The sequence below is a fragment of the Staurois parvus genome, unplaced genomic scaffold (assembly GCF_062004578.1).
Source record: "Staurois parvus isolate SC_StPar_1 unplaced genomic scaffold, SC_StPar_1.0 ptg000017l, whole genome shotgun sequence".
NCBI lineage: Eukaryota > Metazoa > Chordata > Amphibia > Anura > Ranidae > Staurois > Staurois parvus.
In genome coordinates, this window is record NW_028317813.1 from 15,342,471 (window position 1) to 15,361,870 (window position 19,400).

The window sequence follows — 19,400 nt, forward strand, 5'->3', positions numbered from 1 at the left end:
AAATAATAATAAATTTAATTCAATAATATAATCAAACCAAAAACACTGAAATTTGAAATATAGCGCCACGTTCGCACATCACTGAGCAAAGTCGTAGAATCGTTTTCAGTGTCTGATGACGAATTCCCCCACAAATCATCACTCAATTCTGCAAGTGGTTCTAATTTACTATCGCTGTTCTCTAGCTGGTCTAAAACTGCTTTTGACCTAAAGGGACGCTTTTTAGATGCCATGGACATTTCTCAGTTTCCAGGCAGAAAGAACAGTAAAAATGCAGGCAGGGGACAGGACAAAGCACTCGGGACAAAATGTATGTGAAATGGTTTGATACAGTAATGTAATACTATCAGATTTTAGTGTATTGAATGAATGTCAAATTTTTACATTATTTAAATTCCCGCCGGTTCCGTCCTCCGTACGTCCCGACGCTCGCAGGGAACAGAACCTGGAAGACGGATGCTGGCATTGGTCTGAGGAAATGGCCGGGGACGCTGCCGGGGGGACATCGCGGGACTGCAGGACAATGTAAGTGCTCGAGGGATCGCAGAGCAACGCTGCAGTGTAATCCCAAGTGTAGCTCGGGGTTACTGCTTCTGGTAAAGTTAACCCCGCGCTACACTCGGGAATACCAACAGGGGGGTTAATTGAACAAGCTTAAGTTAGAAGCTGATGGGCATAGCCGCACCAAAATATCGCATTCTCCAGTTTTAGTAAATCAACCGCAATGTGCTTAAGCTGATGACACACAAACAATTCTAATTTCTTGTGTCTTTATTGAACATACCCATTAAACATTCACAGTGTTTGATGAAAAAATAAGTGAACCCTTGGAGTTATTCATTTTTGACCATTCCTCTTTACAAAATTGCTTCAGCTCAGACACAATTTTAGGATGTCTAGTGTAAATGCTCCTCTTGAGGCTATGGGGTTAAGGTCTGGGCTCTGACTGGGCCACAAAAAAAGGTGCATTTCCTTTTTCTTAGGCCAGTCTGTAGTGGATTTACTTTGATTCTTATGATCATTGTCCTGCTGTATCCCTCAACTTCTCTTAAGCCACCATGACATTGTCCTTTTGGATATTTTGGTAAACTAGGAAATTCATTTTCCTCTCAATGATGGCAAGTGTTCCAGGTCCTGAAGCAGCAAAGCAAGCCCAAATCATGATGTTCCCTTCACCACACTTCACCGCTGGGATGAGACTTTGTTGTGCCCTTTTTTTGCACCATACATAGTACTGAGTATTCTTCCCAAACAATTCAACTTTTGTTTCATCAGTCCACAAAAACGTTTCTTAGTAGCTTTGCAGTTTGCCAAAGTGCTCTTTAGAAACATCAGGCGTGCAGAAATGTTTTCTTTGGAGAACAGCAGGTTCTTCCATGCTATTCTGCCATGGACACCCTGCCTGTTCAAAGACTTACATATGGTAGACTCATGAACATGGATGTTTGCCAGTTCCAGTGATGTCTTCAAGCCTTTAGCTGTTACTCGTAGCTCGTAGGTTCTTCTTTACTTCATTGAGGATTCTGCATTGTGTCTTGCCAGTCATCTTGTCTGGACGCCTGCTTCTAGAAAGAGTAGTCACAGTACTAAACTGTCTCCATTTATAAACAATTTGTCGACTGACGGATGCCTAAACACCTTGAGATTGCTTTAAATCCCTTTCCAACCTTATGCAGATCAGCTAGTCTTGACCTTGTGTCTTCAGAGAACTCCTTTTTGTGATGCATGGTTCACATTGGCTGATGCTTCTTACGAACAGCAAGCTTAACATGTTTAAGTGTCTTTTATCAATCATAAACCACACCTCCAAACTCATTTCATTATCTCGACTCCAGATGTGCAAACGGCGTTCTGTCTTTTTCATCAGTTCACTCACGTTTTATCCAAGAAAAAACAGATCAGTTCACATCAGTTTTTCACCAGTTCACGTCAGTTTTTCATCCATTTACATCCAATTTTTCGTCCGTTTACATCTCTTCATCCATGTTTTGTCCGTTTGCATCCCTTTTTTCATCTATTCTGTCTTTTTTAATGGAAAAAAAATAGGGTTTTCTTCTGTTCGAAAAAAAAGGGATGTTAACTGCTGCGGACAATAACGGATGTTTACATCCGCTAGTCCATAGAAATACATGAATATCCGTTTTTCGTTCGTAAACTGACAGATGAAAAATGGACATAGGGATCACACGTGTGAAAGGGGCCTTAAAGGATAAGTTGACCCTTCCCAATGCTGCAGCCACAATACATTTTACAATTTTTTTTCTTATTTTAAACACTTTATTTGTACTTAACGGCCAACACAAGGGGTTAATAAACCCCAATGTGAAAGCATTGGGCAGGTGACAGGTACTCTTTTTGGAGACATTAGGGGTCTAATAGACCCCAGTGTATATGCTGTCTTTCACACCACCTAAGAGACAACAGATCTGCTTGGTTAGATGTGTCCCCTGCCTGTATCGGCCAGGAAATGGTGGTTCTGAAAATGAAAGTGACTAAATCATTATCGCTTCTGGTCTCTTTGTTTACAGGTGAGATTGAGGCATATATATTATACAGGATTTATATAAAGTGCCAACAGTTTACTCAACGCTTTACAATATAAAGGGGGACAATACAATTACAATACGGAAGGAATAGGAGGACCCTGCTTGTGGAGCTCACAATGTAAAGGGAGTGGCAGGTGGTACAGAAGGCAAAAGCTGCAGGGGATTTTCTGATGGAGGTGACTCAAGTACTGTTCTTAAGAGGAGTTGGGGTAGGCTTCCCTGAATAAATGAGTTTTCAAAGATCGACTAAAGGCAAACAGGGTAGGAGCTACCCAGACATACTGGGACAGGGAGTTCCAGAGGATGGGAGAGGCTCTGGAGAAGTCCTGGAGGCGAGCACGGGAGGAGGATATGCCTCCTGTCTTGTTGCTCTCCATGCTGAAGGCAGCGTTGTGCTCTGGGGCTTCATCATCATCCTCGCCACATCACTTTCATTTTGAAGCCAGGAGCAGGCAGAACAAAAGGAGCACAAGCAGATGGCTGCAGCAGCATGTGATGAACAGTTCACTCTTTGGACATACATAGTAGTAGTGGGATTCTAGTTTAAAACCACAGACTGCTGTGAGCTTCACTTGCAATCTCAATCAGGTTAGTGTGATCAGTAGAGATTAGAGGCTCATGCACACAGCCGCCAAAAAAAAAAACAAAAAAAAAAAACAGCATTTTTCTCTTTTTTATGGATCTGAATGCAGGTGCCTGGCTCGCCGTGTAAAGATCAGTAAACTTACACTGTGTTCAGAATACTAAAATAGAAAACTCTCTATCCATAGTCCTGCTTATGTACCATATTTTAGGCTGTACGCATATAAACATTTCTGCTAATGTTTACATGTGCACAGTGCAAATGCATTACTGCAGTACAAAAGCCACACGTACCCTAGCAATGAAGGACTCCAGGCAGCAGAAGTCCTAGCAATAATGAGCGCTAAGCAGCTACAACCAGCCTATATCCCAGCAATGAAGGACACTAGGTGGCAATATGCACCTCCTTCCTAGCAAAAGAAGGACACTAGGAAGCTGCATTCTATTAGGAGTGTATAATTAGTGGTGCGGGCATAATTGACTACGCATTGGGCACTAAGCAGTGGAGGTGGCTTTCAAAGGCCGTTTACGCTGTAACCATGTAAACGTACCTTTTGTCTGGAATGCCTCCTTAAAAATAGTAGGGCACTTTCTGGTACTTGGTGGTGCATACAAGCCTTGCAATTATATATCTGAATTGTAAGATCTATAGCATTGCAGCTTTTGACTGCTAGTCTCAGAAGTTGGGGAGAAAAAATTGGAGGTATCACATCTCTGCTGCACCTTGTTCTACTTGATGGATAATCTGCTTTTGCCTCCATATCAAGATGGCCACATCCACACACAGACAGTTCAGAACAAAGCTGGTCTTTTATATGTTTACAAGTCATGTCTATATTTACTAAACATATACATTTCATAAGACAGCTGCCCAAGATTTCTATTCTTCTGGGAGTGTCCACTGTGTTCACTTTTTATTACCATAAGACTACTCTAATTCCACCCAGCCAGGAAAAACAAGGAATTAGTATATAAATACATTTGATACTCCAGTCAAGACATTTTCAAAAAGCTGGAAAGAGCTTGAAGAATGTAATTATAAGGAATGAGGATGCATAGGTGATGACTAAAACAGTCTAAATTCTAAAAGAATTTAATCCCAGGTTCATAATGATGCGGTGCGGAATTCGCATTTTCTGTGCGAATTCCGCACCGCATCAGAATCGCACCCCGTTCATGCGAACCGCTGCGGGTGTGCATGTTAAGTTAACAACACCCCTAAAGCGGTCCACAAAACGCGGTGCGATGTGCAGAATCGGATCGCATAGGTGTGAATACCCTAGTGCGGACCAAAAATAAGGGTCCTGCGTGTTTTTGGCGGGGCTGCAGTGCGATCAGAGCCATACAAAATGTATGGCTCCAATTGCACCACACACAAATAGCATGTGATTTGCACAGGAATGCGGTGCGCATCCTGTGCGAATCACATGCGATATACCGCACCGCATATATGTGAACCCAGGCTCAGGGCTGGTTTACACAAGATGCAGTCCAGTGCGCAATTGACATCAAAAACGCATGGACAATGTTTAACATGGATTCCAGTGGCCCTAGTCCACTCTAGTGCAGTCAACAAAAGTAGAACATGCTGCATTTTTTCTGTATGGAACGCATCTGGAACATAGCAAAACATATAAAAAATGCACCGGAACACATCAAAAATGCACTGGAAGTAATTCCACTTTTGTTGAGAAAAATTTTTTTCCCTTTGGGTGATATACAGTGGGTATAGAAAAGAATCACCCCCTTTAAAATAGTCACATTTCATTTATTTGCAGTCTGAAATGAAGACAGAACGTTTCTGTTTTATCCAGCTGTATTTACTCAGTGTAACTTGTAACATCCAAGTGCAAGATATAACACCAAGTCACAAAAAAAATATATTAAAAAAACAAAACAGAAAAAAGCACAGAAAAGGGATCAACCCCTCCTCCTGAAAATGACTTGTAAACAATAAGGTGTAGCTAATCACCTTCTCAATGGCACACAAAACTGTGATGTATTACAGTCAGATGAGACTAAAATTAAATTATTTGGCCTCAATACCAAACGATATGTCTGGCGGAAATCCAATATAGCTCACCATCCAAATAACACCATTCCTACAGTAAAACATGGAGGTGATAATATCCTGTTATAGGGATGTTTCTTTGCAACAGGGACTGGAGTACTTGTCAGGATAGAAGGAAAAATGGATGGGACAAAATACCGTCAAATGATTTGGGAAAATCGCGAATGTCCTTGCATGGACGAGTCAGAGCCCAGACTTAAACCCCATTGAAAATCTGAGGAATGACTTGACGACTGCAGTCCACAAACGGTCACCATCAAATTTAACTGAACTTGAGTAGTTCTGCAAAGAAGAGTGGGCAAATATTGCAAAGTCAAGATGTGCAAAGTTAGTAGAGACACATCCCAACATACTAAAGGCTGTAATTAAAGCAAAAGGTGGGTCAACAAAATACTGACACAAGGGAGGTGATCCTTTTTCCAACTCCAGTGATTCTGTTTTTGAATATGTTTTATTCTTTTGACATGTTGGTGTTACAGCTTTCACTTGGATATTATAACTTGCACTGAGTAAATGAAGCTAGATGAAACAAAAACTGTGTATGTCTTTATTTCAGGCTGCAAAGTAACAAAATGTAATTATTTTAAAGGGGGTGATTCTTTTCTATATCCACTGTATGTACAGTCAGGTCCATAAATATTGTGACATTGACACAATTCTAACATTTTTGGCTCTATACACTACCACAATGGATTTGAAATGAAACAAACAAGATGTGTTTTAACTGCAGACTGTCAGCTTTAATTTGAGGGTCCTTACATCCAAATCAGGTGAACGGTGTAGGAATTACAACAGTTTGCATATGTGCCTCCCACTTGTTAAGGCACCAAAAGTAATGGGACAATTGGCTTCTCAGCTGTTCCATGGCCAGGTGTGTGTTATTCCCTCATTATTCCAATTACAATGAGCAGATAAAAGGTCCAGAGTTCATTTCAAGTGTGCTATTTGCATTTGGAATCTGTTGCTGTCAACTCTCAAGATGAGATCCAAAGAGCTGTCACTATCAGTGAAGCAAGCCATCATTAGGCTGAAAAAACAAAACAAACCCATCAGAGAGATAGCAAAAACATTAGGCGTGGCCAAAACAACTGTTTGGAACATTCTTAAAAAGAAGGAACGCACCTGTGGGCTCAGCAACACCAAAAGACCCAGAAGACCACGGAAAACAACTGTGGTGGATGACCGAAGAATTCTTTCCCTGGTGAAGAAAACACCCTTCACAACAGTTGGCCAGATCAAGAACACTCTCCAGGAGGTAGGTGTATGTGTGTCAAAGTCAACAATCAAGAGAAGACTTCACCAGAGTGAAAACAGAGGGTTCACCACAAGATGTAAACCATTGGTGAGCCTCAAAAACAGGAAGGCCAGATTAGAGTTTGCCAAACGACATCTAAAAAAGCCTTCACAGTTCTGGAACAACATCCTGTGGACAGATGAGACCAAGATCAACTTGTACCAGAGTGATGGGAAGAGAAGAGTATGGAGAAGGAAAGGAACTGCTCATGATCCTAAGCATACCACCTCATCAGTGAAGCATGGTGGTGGTAGTGTCATGGCGTGGGCATGTATGGCTGCCAATGGAACTGGTTCTCTTGTATTTATTGATGATGTGACTGCTGACAAAAGCAGCAGGATGAATTCTGAAGTGTTTGGGGCAATATTATCTGCTCATATTCAGCCAAATGCTTCAGAACTCATTGGACGCCGCTTCACAGTGCAGATGGACAATGACCCAAAGCATACTGCAAAAGCAACCAAAGAGTTTTTTTAAGGGAAAGAAGTGGAATGTTATGCAATGGCCAAGTCAATCACCTGACCTGAATCCGATTGAGCATGCATTTCACTTGCTGAAGACAAAACTGAAGGGAAAATGCCCCAAGAACAAGCAGGAACTGAAGACAGTTGCAGTAGAGGCCTGGCAGAGCATCACCAGGGATGAAACCCAGCGTCTGGTGATGTCTATGCGTTCCAGACTTCAGGCTGAAATTGACTGCAAAGGATTTGCAACAAAGTATTAAAAAGTGAAAGTTTGATTTATGATTATTATTCTGTCACATTACTTTTGGTCCCTTAACAAGTGGGAGGCACATATGCAAACTGTTGTAATTCCTACACCGTTCACCTGATTTGGATGTAAATACCCTCAAATTAAAGCTGACAGTCTGCAGTTAAAGCACATCTTGTTTGTTTCATTTCAAATCCATTGTGGTGGTGTATAGAGCCAAAAATGTTAGAATTGTGTTGTTCCCAATATTTATGGACCTGACTGTATATTGCAAGGATTTTTAAAAAACTTTGTTGCAGATTCCTTATTTTTATTATTCTGAAGAAATGACTGTTTGTTTGTCTGTGTCCATACGCAGAGTGAATCAGTATGGGAGTGGTTTATTAATAATCAGCTGCTGCAACTTCAGGGCTCTAATGAGAATATTGGAAAGGTCTGCATTTCTTTTGATGTGATTTCCCTTTGGGAGTATCTCACCAAAAATGAAATTTTTGTTGCAGGGGATGCGGCCACAAATCTGACTTTAGTGCAGACTTCTGGGAAAATCAGTGAGCCAATCACTCAAGCAGTAAATGACATTGTCAGGGGGCATTCTGTAAACCATTTGTGTACAGAACACCTCCAGGTAGCCATATTATATAGCATTTTACAGAAAATTACAGCACTGCAGATGGAAAAAGAAATGTCGTTGTTAATAACATTCAATTACAATATGACTTGAGTTGCAATTGCATACGCTATATTTTTTTTCCCCCACTTTCTTGGAGTTACTCTTTAACCACTTCAATACCGGACAATTTTACCCCCTTCCTTTAGCACTTTCACCCTTTGAATGGCAATTACTCATTCAACACTATACCCATATAAAAGTTTATTATTTGTTTGAGAAAGCTGGTGCTTTTTTTTGGTGGTATTTAATGACCTGTTTGTTTTTGCTATATAAATGAAAAAATACTGAAAATGTTGATAAACACACTTTGTTTTGCTTGTGAGTAAATATATTCAGCATATAAACAGCAGCAAATATAAAGGACACATGATTTTTTTGTGGGGAGTGAAGATCCTCTATAATGTTCTCCTGTGTCTTCAATGTCAAATCAACATGCTGGAGGTGTGTTCTTGACCAAGGTGTGTACAGCTCTGGTGTTGATAAAAGATCTCCCTATGTTGTCTAGCTGGGTGAATGTATCAAAAAGCTGCTTGCATAGAAATAGCAATACTTTTGGAGGTAAATCGTTTCTATATATGTACATCAACTATTTAGATGTTTGCTTGGAGTTCAGTTTTACCTTTAAAGGACTTCCCATGTCACTGCACCCTACATGATTAAAAACACCTTTAGCAAAGCAGCACTTCTTATCTCTTTAATGTATCAAGTTCCAGTTAAAGATAGTACTCTAGTGGCTCACAGATCAGATTTCATGTCATTGAAGCTGCTGCTACAAATTACAATGGTCACATCATTTATTAACCATGTTCGTCAGTGTTCTTTTATATCAATAAATACATGATGCTGATCATCAAGATTAAACAATTTCCTTAAGGAAATATCACACCAAAACAATCCAGCTCTATGAGGACTACTATTGACCTACAGCAAAAAGTTCTGCCTGCAAAAGCCTGCAATAAAAACAGTTGTGTTCTGCACAAAATACACAATCTATAGTCCTTAAAATATAATAAAACGTACTCAGATCAATGAAAAATAAATAGCGGTAGTAATCTTCCAGTGCAGCAGGGGGTTAACAGAGCTGAGGGACCCGTCATATGTAGTCAACAAGAGTGCCGACTAGGCCCACCTTTCTATCCCTTCCTCCATTCTTTAACGCTGTACTGTAGCTAACTGACCTGAAAAACAAGGGACTAGGACTTTACAGGTATCAATCATATTTTATAACAGATGTATAGATAAAATATGTAGTTTTATTAACAACTTACTAAAAACAAATTACCATACATAGAACAATAGAAAACAATCAAAATACACCAATGGTTATCTGCATTTAGTCCAGGATTTCTGTGAGCCCAGCCTGTGTGATGATGTGACCCCTAAGGGATCATGTACATGACAAGCTAGGCTTAGAGAAAAATGGAAAGAATGATAGGACTGCTGTTCTGCTCAAAGAGGACTTCCAACACTGGACTGAGAAGGAAGCTGAAGAGAGTGCTGGAGAGTAGAAAGGGTAAGTACAGAAGACTGTAAAATATTTGCAACTTGCATGTGGCAATGCACCAATGGGTCCTCCATGATTTCTTAATGAATACAACAAGAAATTCAAAATAGTATTTTTTTTCATAATTGCCTGGAGTTCAATTGCCACAAGAAAATTGGAGCTCTATGTACATTTTCTAGCATATAAAATAACCATTTCTGTTACCCTTAGACATGAGTTTATCTTTATAAGTCTATAGGTTTTTTACAGTATAAGGAAACCTATGGTTCCCGTAAGATAAAGACAGCTATGTTTGTACAGGGCATAAACATGCTTGAAATAGATGTGCACAGGGTATAGTATGCATTATTGGGGGGGATGTAAACAAGCATGATAGGGTTGTGCATAGGGTAAAACATGCATGATAGGGGTGTGCACAAGGCATATAGAAATATTTTGAGTTCAGTTTGGAAAGAATGAGTTTGAGGAGGCGGTGTGACATCCACACTGAGATCTCAGTAAATTAGTGATAAGGTAAGGTAGAGAGATAGATTTGGGTTCTGTCAAATGATATTTGAAGTCAAAGGAGGCTATTAGCTGACCCAGGAAGGAGGTGTACATAGGTAATAGAAGAGGTCCGAGCACAGAACCTTGGGGGATCCATTAGGAAAGAGGAGAGGAAGAGGTAAAGTTGGAAGTGAAACAGATGAGCTGTGAGTTAGGTAAGAGAACCAGCAAATAGCAATGTCATTGAGGCCAAGGGAATGGAGTTTTTTTTCCGACGAGGAGCGGGCGGTCAACTAAAAGACAGCAGAGAGGTCTACGAGTACAGAGTAGTGACCATTGGCTTTAACAGTTAGTTTAGGACAGCAGTTTCTGTGGAGTGCTGCAGGCAAAATTCAAGTGTTACTAAACCCAGGACCCTGCATTCACTATATCTGGTCTCCCACAGTACACAGAACATGGAAATGTAATTATTTTAGTAAATATAAACTGCTAAATACCTTTTCTCATCAGCAGTTAGAGCAGTCTTGTGACTTCTATTAGTGTTCAGAAAAGCACTGGTTAAAGCTCTAGGACAGGGGTGTCCAAACTTTTTTCAAAGAGGGCCAGATTGGATGAAGTGAACATGGTGGAGGGCCGAACATTTTTCCAAACATTCTTTGAACCATTACAATTAAATCCAAATAAATTATTTTATGCCAAGTTACCGTATTTTTCGCCGTATAAGACGCACCTGACCATAAGACGCACCTAGGTTTTAGAGGCAGAAAACAGGAAAAAAAAAATTCTGAACTAATGGACTGCAGACACAGTACAGGAGATGACCAGAGACTGCGGACAGCACAGGGGTGATCAGAGACTGCGGACAGCACAGGGGTGACCAGAGACTGCGGACAGCACAGGGGTGACCAGAGACTGCGGACAGCACAGGGGTGACCAGAGACTGCGGACAGCACAGGGGTGACCAGAGACTGCGGACAGCACAGGGGTGACCAGAGACTGCGGACAGCACAGGGGTGACCAGAGACTGCGGACAGCACAGGGGTGACCAGAGACTGCGGACAGCACAGGGGTGACCAGAGACTGCGGACAGCACAGGGGTGACCAGAGACTGCGGACAGCACAGGGGTGACCAGAGACTGCGGACAGCACAGGGGTGACCAGAGACTGCGGACAGCACAGGGGTGACCAGAGACTGCGGACAGCACAGGGGTGACCAGAGACTGCGGACAGCACAGGGGTGACCAGAGACTGCGGACAGCACAGGGGTGACCAGAGACTGCGGACAGCACAGGGGTGACCAGAGACTGCGGACAGCACAGGGGTGACCAGAGACTGCGGACAGCACAGGGGTGACCAGAGACTGCGGACAGCACAGGGGTGACCAGAGACTGCGGACAGCACAGGGGTGACCAGAGACTGCGGACAGCACAGGGATGACCAGAGACTGCGGACAGCACAGGGATGACCAGAGACTGCGGACAGCACAGGGATGACCAGAGACTGCGGACAGTACAGATGACTGCTGACCTTTGGGGAAGTGGGGAGCGGGTACCTGAATTTGACAGGTACCCGCTCTTACTTCCGCAGAGTTTTTGTTTGATCTTACCTGTTCCTCGATCCAGCCGCGCGCTGTCTTCCCGGCTTCTGTAATGGCGCTCGGCATGACAGCCGGGTGCCCAGTGCGCATTAGCGAGAAGCACTTGCGCTTTGTGATTGGTCCGGCGGCTTCTGGGATCTGTCATGTGTCCCAGGTACCGCCTTACCATTCACAAAAGCACTGCTTCTTGCGCATGCGCACTTGGCACCCGGCTGTCATGCCCAGCGCCCACACTACAGAAGCTGGGAAGACAGCGCGTCGCTGGATAGAGGAACAGGTAAGGTCCCGCTGCAGAGCTGAGCGGCCGGCCCGGTATTCTGACACGGCCGCGGTGGAAATACCGGACCGGCCGCTCCATATTCGCTCCATAAGACACACTGACATGGAGGGCCGTATTAAACCGACCCTCGGGCCGTAAGTGGCCCGCGGGCCGGACTTTGGACATGCCTGCTCTAGGAGGATGCAAAACACTGTCTGGAGAGTGCTGATTGGCCCTGTGCTGGTCACATGCACTCTCCCAAGAAAAAAGAAAAAACCTCTCTAGCAATACACACTAAACTGAGCATGTGCACAATGTCTACAGTTCAGTCTGTCTTATCAGGAGATGAGACGTGGACATTTGAAAAAGATGAGGATCAGAGAAGTCAGGATCAAACGGTCTTTTTACACAATGCAGAGGATTAACCCCTTAGATTCCACAGTGAGTATAACAAGCATGCTCTACTGCATATACAAACTGATTTTACTGTTGTGGGTCCAGTAACACTTTAAAGCAGGCCATAGACGGGCCGTTTATCCTGTTGCCGATGCTGCCACCAATGTCCACAAAAACGGCCATTTTTTGCGGATTTTCCAGCATGACCAATAAAAATAAATGAAGAGATCCACCAAACCGGCCGAAGGGCTGGCCCCACTAACGGCGTGATTATCGGCCGATTTTTCGTGCGGACTCACATTTGGCCGATAAATGACCTGTCTATGGCCTGCATTAGACCGGAAGGTGTCAAAGAATGTTGCTACTGTATTAGTGAAGCGGTAGCTCTGGCTGTTGTAGACTGGGTGTGGAGTTTGGAGTTCAATGGGATCAAGGAAATTGGGCTTAAGTTGTTAACCTTGGTGGGGTCCAGCAAGGTTACAAATTTTAGAGGTTTGAGGTAGATGCCATTAGAGATGGAGGTATTGACTTGACGATGTGAGAAGGAGTCTGTAGGATAGAGCAAGAGGGGGACCATAGTAGTTTTGAGGGTAAAGGGGGAAGGTGCTTAGGCAGGCATTAGAAAAAGACAGCAACTTCCTCTGTGGCAACAGAGATAAGAGACAGGAATATTGAACGCGGAGGTGGACATGGAATGTTATGTGGGGAAGCAATTCATTACAAATTGCTTTGTTTTATTTTGGAAGTGATTGGCAAACTCCTGGGCAGTGAGTGACTTAGTTGGCGAAGGCAATGGAGGACAAAGTAGAGTGTTAAAGGCAGAAGAGTGTTGAAGTGAACTGATTGAGGTGTGAATGAGGGATAACATAGGTCTGTTTGGAAGTGCAGAGATAGGCACTGTATTCTTGTAAGACAGATTTTTACAGGATGTCTTTCTGGGATTTAGTTTTACGCCACAGATGCTCAAAAGTGTGAATATGTCTTTTAAGACTTTTTGTGATGTCTGTTTACCAAGGTTGTAGGGTTCGGGCTTGATTCTATGTGTATAGAGGGAAGAAGTGTAATGAGAGGATAAGAGTGAACTAGAAGACAGAAATGGCCAGGTCGGGGCGGGACATCGGTAAGATTTTGTCACAGAGGCTGTCTGTTGCAGTAAGTAGAAGGGTGTTAGGTCACAAAGGAAGGTTAGACTGAGAAGTTTAGAGGTAGTTGGAGAGTAGTTGGAGTGTTAGCATTAACAGGGATGCTGAAGTCATCAAGAAAATTTGTTGAAATTTTCAGAGAAGAAAAAGTAGGCCAGGCCAAAAATCCATCAAGGAAGCATCATACCGGTCCAAGAGGACGATAGAGCTCAACAATCCTCAGAGAAACTAGAGAATATAGACAAATACAGTGAGCTGCAATAGAGGAGAGGGACAGAGAGGGACAGAGAGGAAGGACTAAAGGTACACAATTTGCAATTATTTGAAATACGATTTATTACCGTATAAAATACATAATTACAAGGCTGGTAGTGTAGCAATCGTGCACACCGAGATGGACACGGTCATCCATCTTGTTAAGAATCTTCCATTTTGTATCATCTCTCTCCCCCAAATCAAGCTTCCTCCTCCAATTTCCCCCCTCCCTCAGGAATGTGGTCTGTGTGTGTGTTTGCTGAGTTCAAAAGGCAACAGGCCCTAGTGGGAGAGCTCCAGGGCTGTAATTCCCACACTAGCTAGGTGCCGCTCTGTCTGCAAGACCCTTGCTGGAGAAGGGGTCATCAAGCCATAAACCAGCCCTCACTGAGCTTCAAAAAACATTCCAGGTGGTCATAAAAACAGACTTACATTTTAAAACCCAGTTTTCCATATAATTTTATATCTCCAAATAGAAAATAATTACGCAAACATGGAGCACATATTCGGATGGCTCACTGTAAGACAAGTCGCCGGGTATATTACACCCCCTATCTGACATAAACAGGAGAGCAGAAAATTATATCTCCTTAACCATTCAAGCAGATATTTCATATCTAACCGTTCAGCAGATGATCCTGGGTATTAATCTACTTGTGGATAGAATGTTATATGTACCGAGGAAAAGTTATTGGCCATAGCATAATTTGCGAAGGATTTGGTCAAAGCCTGAGCTCCCCGCCTACTCAACCCCCTCCCCAAATGAGGCGATTGGTTCTCTGAGTCAGGGAGACACCCTGTGGAGTTCCTAGAAAAGCTAAGCTGAGTTGAAGAATTCTCCCTTTTTAACATAGGAACCAATTTTGGGAAAAAACGCCCATTTGCTCAGAAAAGTTGGAAGCTGCTTAACTCAAGGCTTTTGGCAAGTACTTTATCTAAATTCCTTTCTGTTATCTCTTTGCTGTGCTATTGCTTTCTGTATATTTATATATATATATTGGCTACATGTTTTTCTGTAAATATTTTTATTGCACCCTTTTAACCTTTTAGTAATAAATCTTACTTTCTGAAAGTGTTGAACTGTTTCTAAAGCTCTTTAATGCAAACTCAGAACCCCTGCCTCTGAAAAGCGCTACTGTATGTGTGTTTTAAACTTTGGTATATCGCTGCCTGTGGTGACAGTGGTATACTGACGATTATTCAAACATCATAGTGTTATTGTTGATATTGCTGAGTTTCCTCTTTCTCTGTACAAAAAGGAGGTGGTGGCAGTGTGAAGGGTTAATTGCGTAATCTGACCCAGTAACAATCGCGCTCAGGCTGCAGGTACATCGATTGTGGTCCATTAGCTGGAGAATCGTTGTGCAGGGTGCAGCTAGTCGTGGAATTGTTACGCACGTGATAGACCAGTTTTAGATTGGCTAGTCCTTCGGTCACGAGTTTGGTGAGAAGGGCTGGGGTCTGATGCCGCGATCGTCACAGGTAGTATTTGTCACGAATGAAATATACTTTACCACATATTTTGTGCTTTCCCTTGTGACAACATAGTTCCGTCTGCATATACAGTGTAATAAATTATCTTACTACAGATGTAGCGTTTCATGAACAGGGTATGCCTATGTGGTAGATATATAGACAAACCAGCCTAAATAATAAAACGATTAATGTAGGTACACGGACAGCCAACCAGAAGCCACAAAGGATATTTCTCAGTACCCTCCCTTAATATTGTTAAGAATCTTAGACTTTTAACTCTCTCTCCCCTCATGGGTATCCCATCTCCTACTTATCAGTTACTTCTACATTTCCCTGTATCTGGATTCTCATACATTAGCTGTATTTCATTACATCTGTCTTTATCTGGACATGTCTATAAATAGTGGCGTTGTAGTGGTGAGTAGAATTGGTAGTTTGATGTCACTGTCATGTTTTATCTCCTAAATCAATGATAAAATTGAATTAGACTTCCAAAGATTGCTGTAGACTCTCAATGTAGAAAGGATTCCATCAGTTTTATAACCTAGTATTGGAAAAGTCTTTCACAAGGGGTTAGAAGACTACAACACTATCACTGACCTAGGAGATAAAACATGACAGTGACATCAAACTACCAAGTCTATTCAGCCCACCATTTATGGACGTGTCCAGATAAAGGCACATGTAAAGGTATACAGACTGTATGTGAATACAGCTACAGGAAAAGAGTTTAAAGTCTAAGATTATTTCCATTATTAGGAAAATGGCACTAAGAAATATCCCTTTAGGCCAGTTTGTCTCTATCTACCATGTACACATACTCTCCTGAAGAAGTGAACATTGTTCACGAAAGGCATAGAAAACACTAAATCTGTAATAAAAATTATGTAATATATGCAGTTGAACTCTGTTGTCTATAGGCAAAGCACAAAATATGTGGTTAGTTATATGAAAAACATTTGTTGCGACGAATAACAGCCTTGTAATGTAGTTATGTCTGTTATGGTGTAGGAATTTTACCAAAGGTAATATAATAAATTTGATTGGAAATTGTATACCTTTATAATCCTAATTACTTGTAAATACAAATTTGCTTTAAGTGGCAGGGAGAATGGTATAATGATGGATTCAGCCAGTGTGAGGATCTGTACACAATTGTACACCATTTACTAAATGTAGACAGAGAGGGAGGGGAGAGCCTGAAAGGTGCTTTGTGGGGATAGAAGGACTCCAACCTTCCTTCATCCAGTGCAGGCCACCATGTGAGAAGGTGGCTAGACAGGCAGAGCCAGATTCTTGAAGCCAAAATTCAGTAACAGCGAGTAGGTTAAGCAGTGGTGCATTTAGGTTTTGTGCTGCCCTAGGCATCACAGGAATAAGGACAACCCCCCACGGAGAGAGCCTGAAATTGACCAAGAACACCCCTGCCCCCCACCCGAGAAAGCCTTCCATTAACATAACACACATTTCCCGCCCCGGGTGGGATAAGAACGCACGGTGGGGATAAGCACATGTGACAAGGGCATGCACAAGGGGTAGTGATAAGCACGTGCGACAGGGGTGCGGGTGGGATAAGCACGCGTGACAGGGGCGTACACGGTGAAGGGGGGATAGTGATGTGCGCGTGGGATAAGCACGCGCGAGGGGCGTACACGGGGGTTGGCGATAAGCACGCGCGGCAGGGGCGCGCCTCGGATAAGCACGCGCGGCAGGGGCGCGCCTCGGATAAGCACGCGCGGCAGGGGCGCGCCTCGGATAAGCACGCGCGGCAGGGGCGCGCCTCGGATAAGCACGCGCGGCAGGGGCGCGCCTCGGATAAGCACGCGCGGCAGGGGCGCGCCTCGGATAAGCACGCGCCACGGGTGCGTGCGGGGGTGGCATAAGCACGCGCCACGGGTGCGTGCGGGGGTGGCATAAGCACGCGCCACGGGTGCGTGCGGGGGTGGCATAAGCACGCGCCACGGGTGCGTGCGGGGGTGGCATAAGCACGCGCCACGGGTGCGTGCGGGGGTGGCATAAGCACGCGCCACGGGTGCGTGCGGGGGTGGCATAAGCACGTGCGGGGATGGGATAAGCACGTGCGACAGGTGCGTGCGGGGGTGGCATAAGCACGCGCCACGGGTGCGTGCGGGGGTGGCATAAGCACGCGCCACGGGTGCGTGCGGGGTGGCATAAGCACGCGCCACGGGTGCGTGCGGGGGTGGCATAAGCACGCGCCACGGGTGCGTGCGGGGGTGGCATAAGCACGCGCCACGGGTGCGTGCGGGGGTGGCATAAGCACGCGCCACGGGTGCGTGCGGGGGTGGCATAAGCACGCGCCACGGGTGCGTGCGGGGGTGGCATAAGCACGTGCGGGGATGGGATAAGCACGTGCGACGGGTGCATGCGGGGGTGGGATAAGCACGTGCGTGTGGGGGTGGGATAAGCACGTGCCACGGGTGCGTGCGGGGGTGGGATAAGCACGTGCCACGGGTGCGTGCGGGGGTGGGATAAGCACGTGCCACGGGTGCGTGCGGGGGTGGGATAAGCACGTGCCACGGGTGCGTGCGGGGGTGGGATAAGCACGTGCCACGGGTGCGTGCGGGGGTGGGATAAGCACGTGCGACAGAGGAGTACACGGGGAAGGGGGGATAGTGATAAACACGTGCGACGGGAGTGCACGGGGGGGGGATAAGCACTGAGACGGGGGCACGCGGCGGTGGGATAAGCACATGCGACAGGGGCGTACACAGGGAAGGGGGGAAAGTGATAAGCACGTGTGGCAGGCACTAATGGGGGGGGGGGGTAAACACGTCCAATAGGTGGGAGTGGAATAAACACGTGCGATGGGTGGGGGTGGAATAAGCACGTGCGACACGGGTGGGGGTGGGAAAAAGTGAGACAGGGGTGCGGGTGGGGTAAGAATGTGCGACGGGTGCGCACGGGGGTTGGATAAGCACGCGATACAGGGGCGTACACGGGGAAGGGAGGATAGTGATAAACACGTGCGACGGGTGCGCGCGGGGGTGGGATAAGCATGTGCAATAGGGGTGTGCACCGGGGGGGGGGGAATTTGCACGTGTGACAGGGGCGTGCACAGGCGAGAGGGGGTGCACGGGGGTGGGGGGATATGCAGTGCGACAGGAGCTTGCACGGGGGGGGGGGGGGGGGTGGAGATATGCACGTGTGACAGGCATGTACGGGGGGAGAGGAGAGAAACACGTGTGACAGGGGCACACACAGGGTGGATGGGGGAGAGAAACACGTGGGACAGAGGAACGAACAAGGCATGACGCCACTTGTTGCTTGGTCCTGCCTATTCACTACCACGTGATGTTGATGGCTGAGTGTCTTCCACACACCCATCTTGTTAGATGTATTTTCCATTTGGTTTACATCTCCATGGGATATCTGCAAGCGGGATTTTCAACTTTCTTCACCAAACTCATAACAGGCACTGAATACATAGACTTGGACATATCAGTGACAACACTAGCCCCCCTGGGAATGAAGGCTCTGTCATTAGGGTCTCCTTTACACCACATGTAGACATGTACATTTTTAAATGCAATAAAAACGCAGTACAACCCCATGTGCAAGAAAACTGACAGTACCCCAGTGGGCCCAGTGTACCCCATTGCAGTGCTTCATGTGCATCTAACAATACATCACGCTGCATGCTTGTGCACCGGAAGTCATGTAAACACACATGAACGCCTGCAAATACAACTTAGTAAAGAAAAGACAATGAATAAAAGAAATATTCCAAAAGGAATGTACGGTCACATGTAGAGGAGAGGGCGCGCAGAGATTGTGAGGTAAATGAGCCCGATATCAGGGATCCAATGAGCGGGAGTCCAGGTGTCAGTGAATGGAGCAGGATGCTGTCACCATCCAGCACACTCCGCTCAGGGGATACTCTGGGGACACACTACACCCTCATACACCGCTAGAAACACACTGAAATAGAAGCCTGCCGGTGAGGTAGCAGTCAGAGATGTGCACAGCAAACACCGCTGCCATCTAACAGCCCTCCACTCACCGGATTCATCGGTCACATAGGGAGTGGCCATCTTGGTCCTCTCACCACGTTCACTTCCGCCGCCGGTGTAACGTGAAAGCAAAGCATGCATGAACCCCCTGCCTGCGTGCCCGTTCCCGCGCGCGCCCCCGCTGCTCAGAAGGAGCAACGCGCATGTGCGCCCGTCCAGCAGGCGGTGCTGCTGGTCACGAGGTGCGGAGTAGCGCCAGTTAATTGAAGAGAATCCTTGTTCAGTGCGGGCATTTTGAGTCTTACCCTCTCCATTTATCACCTTGTCTGTATAATAGCAAGCATTTACAATGTCGTTTTTAGATTTGGATAGTAAGGGGGATGGTCTGATGTTTCCACTAGATCACTGTACCAAAAAAAGGGCCACTTGCAAAAAGTATT

At 45.0% G+C, this 19,400-nt stretch overlaps 1 protein-coding gene across 1 annotated transcript in view; it reads right to left on the bottom strand.

The window, feature by feature from the left end:
- PYM1 (PYM1 exon junction complex associated factor) overlaps window positions 1–19,135 on the bottom strand; it is a 36,642-nt gene extending 17,507 nt beyond the window's left edge. Inside the window, exon 1 of the mRNA XM_089680300.1 lies at window positions 19,011–19,135. Coding sequence (XP_089536426.1) covers window positions 19,011–19,101 — 91 coding nt within the window. The 5' untranslated portion in view covers window positions 19,102–19,135. The remainder of the gene's footprint in view (window positions 1–19,010) is intronic.
- Window positions 19,136–19,400: the final 265 nt, after the last annotated feature.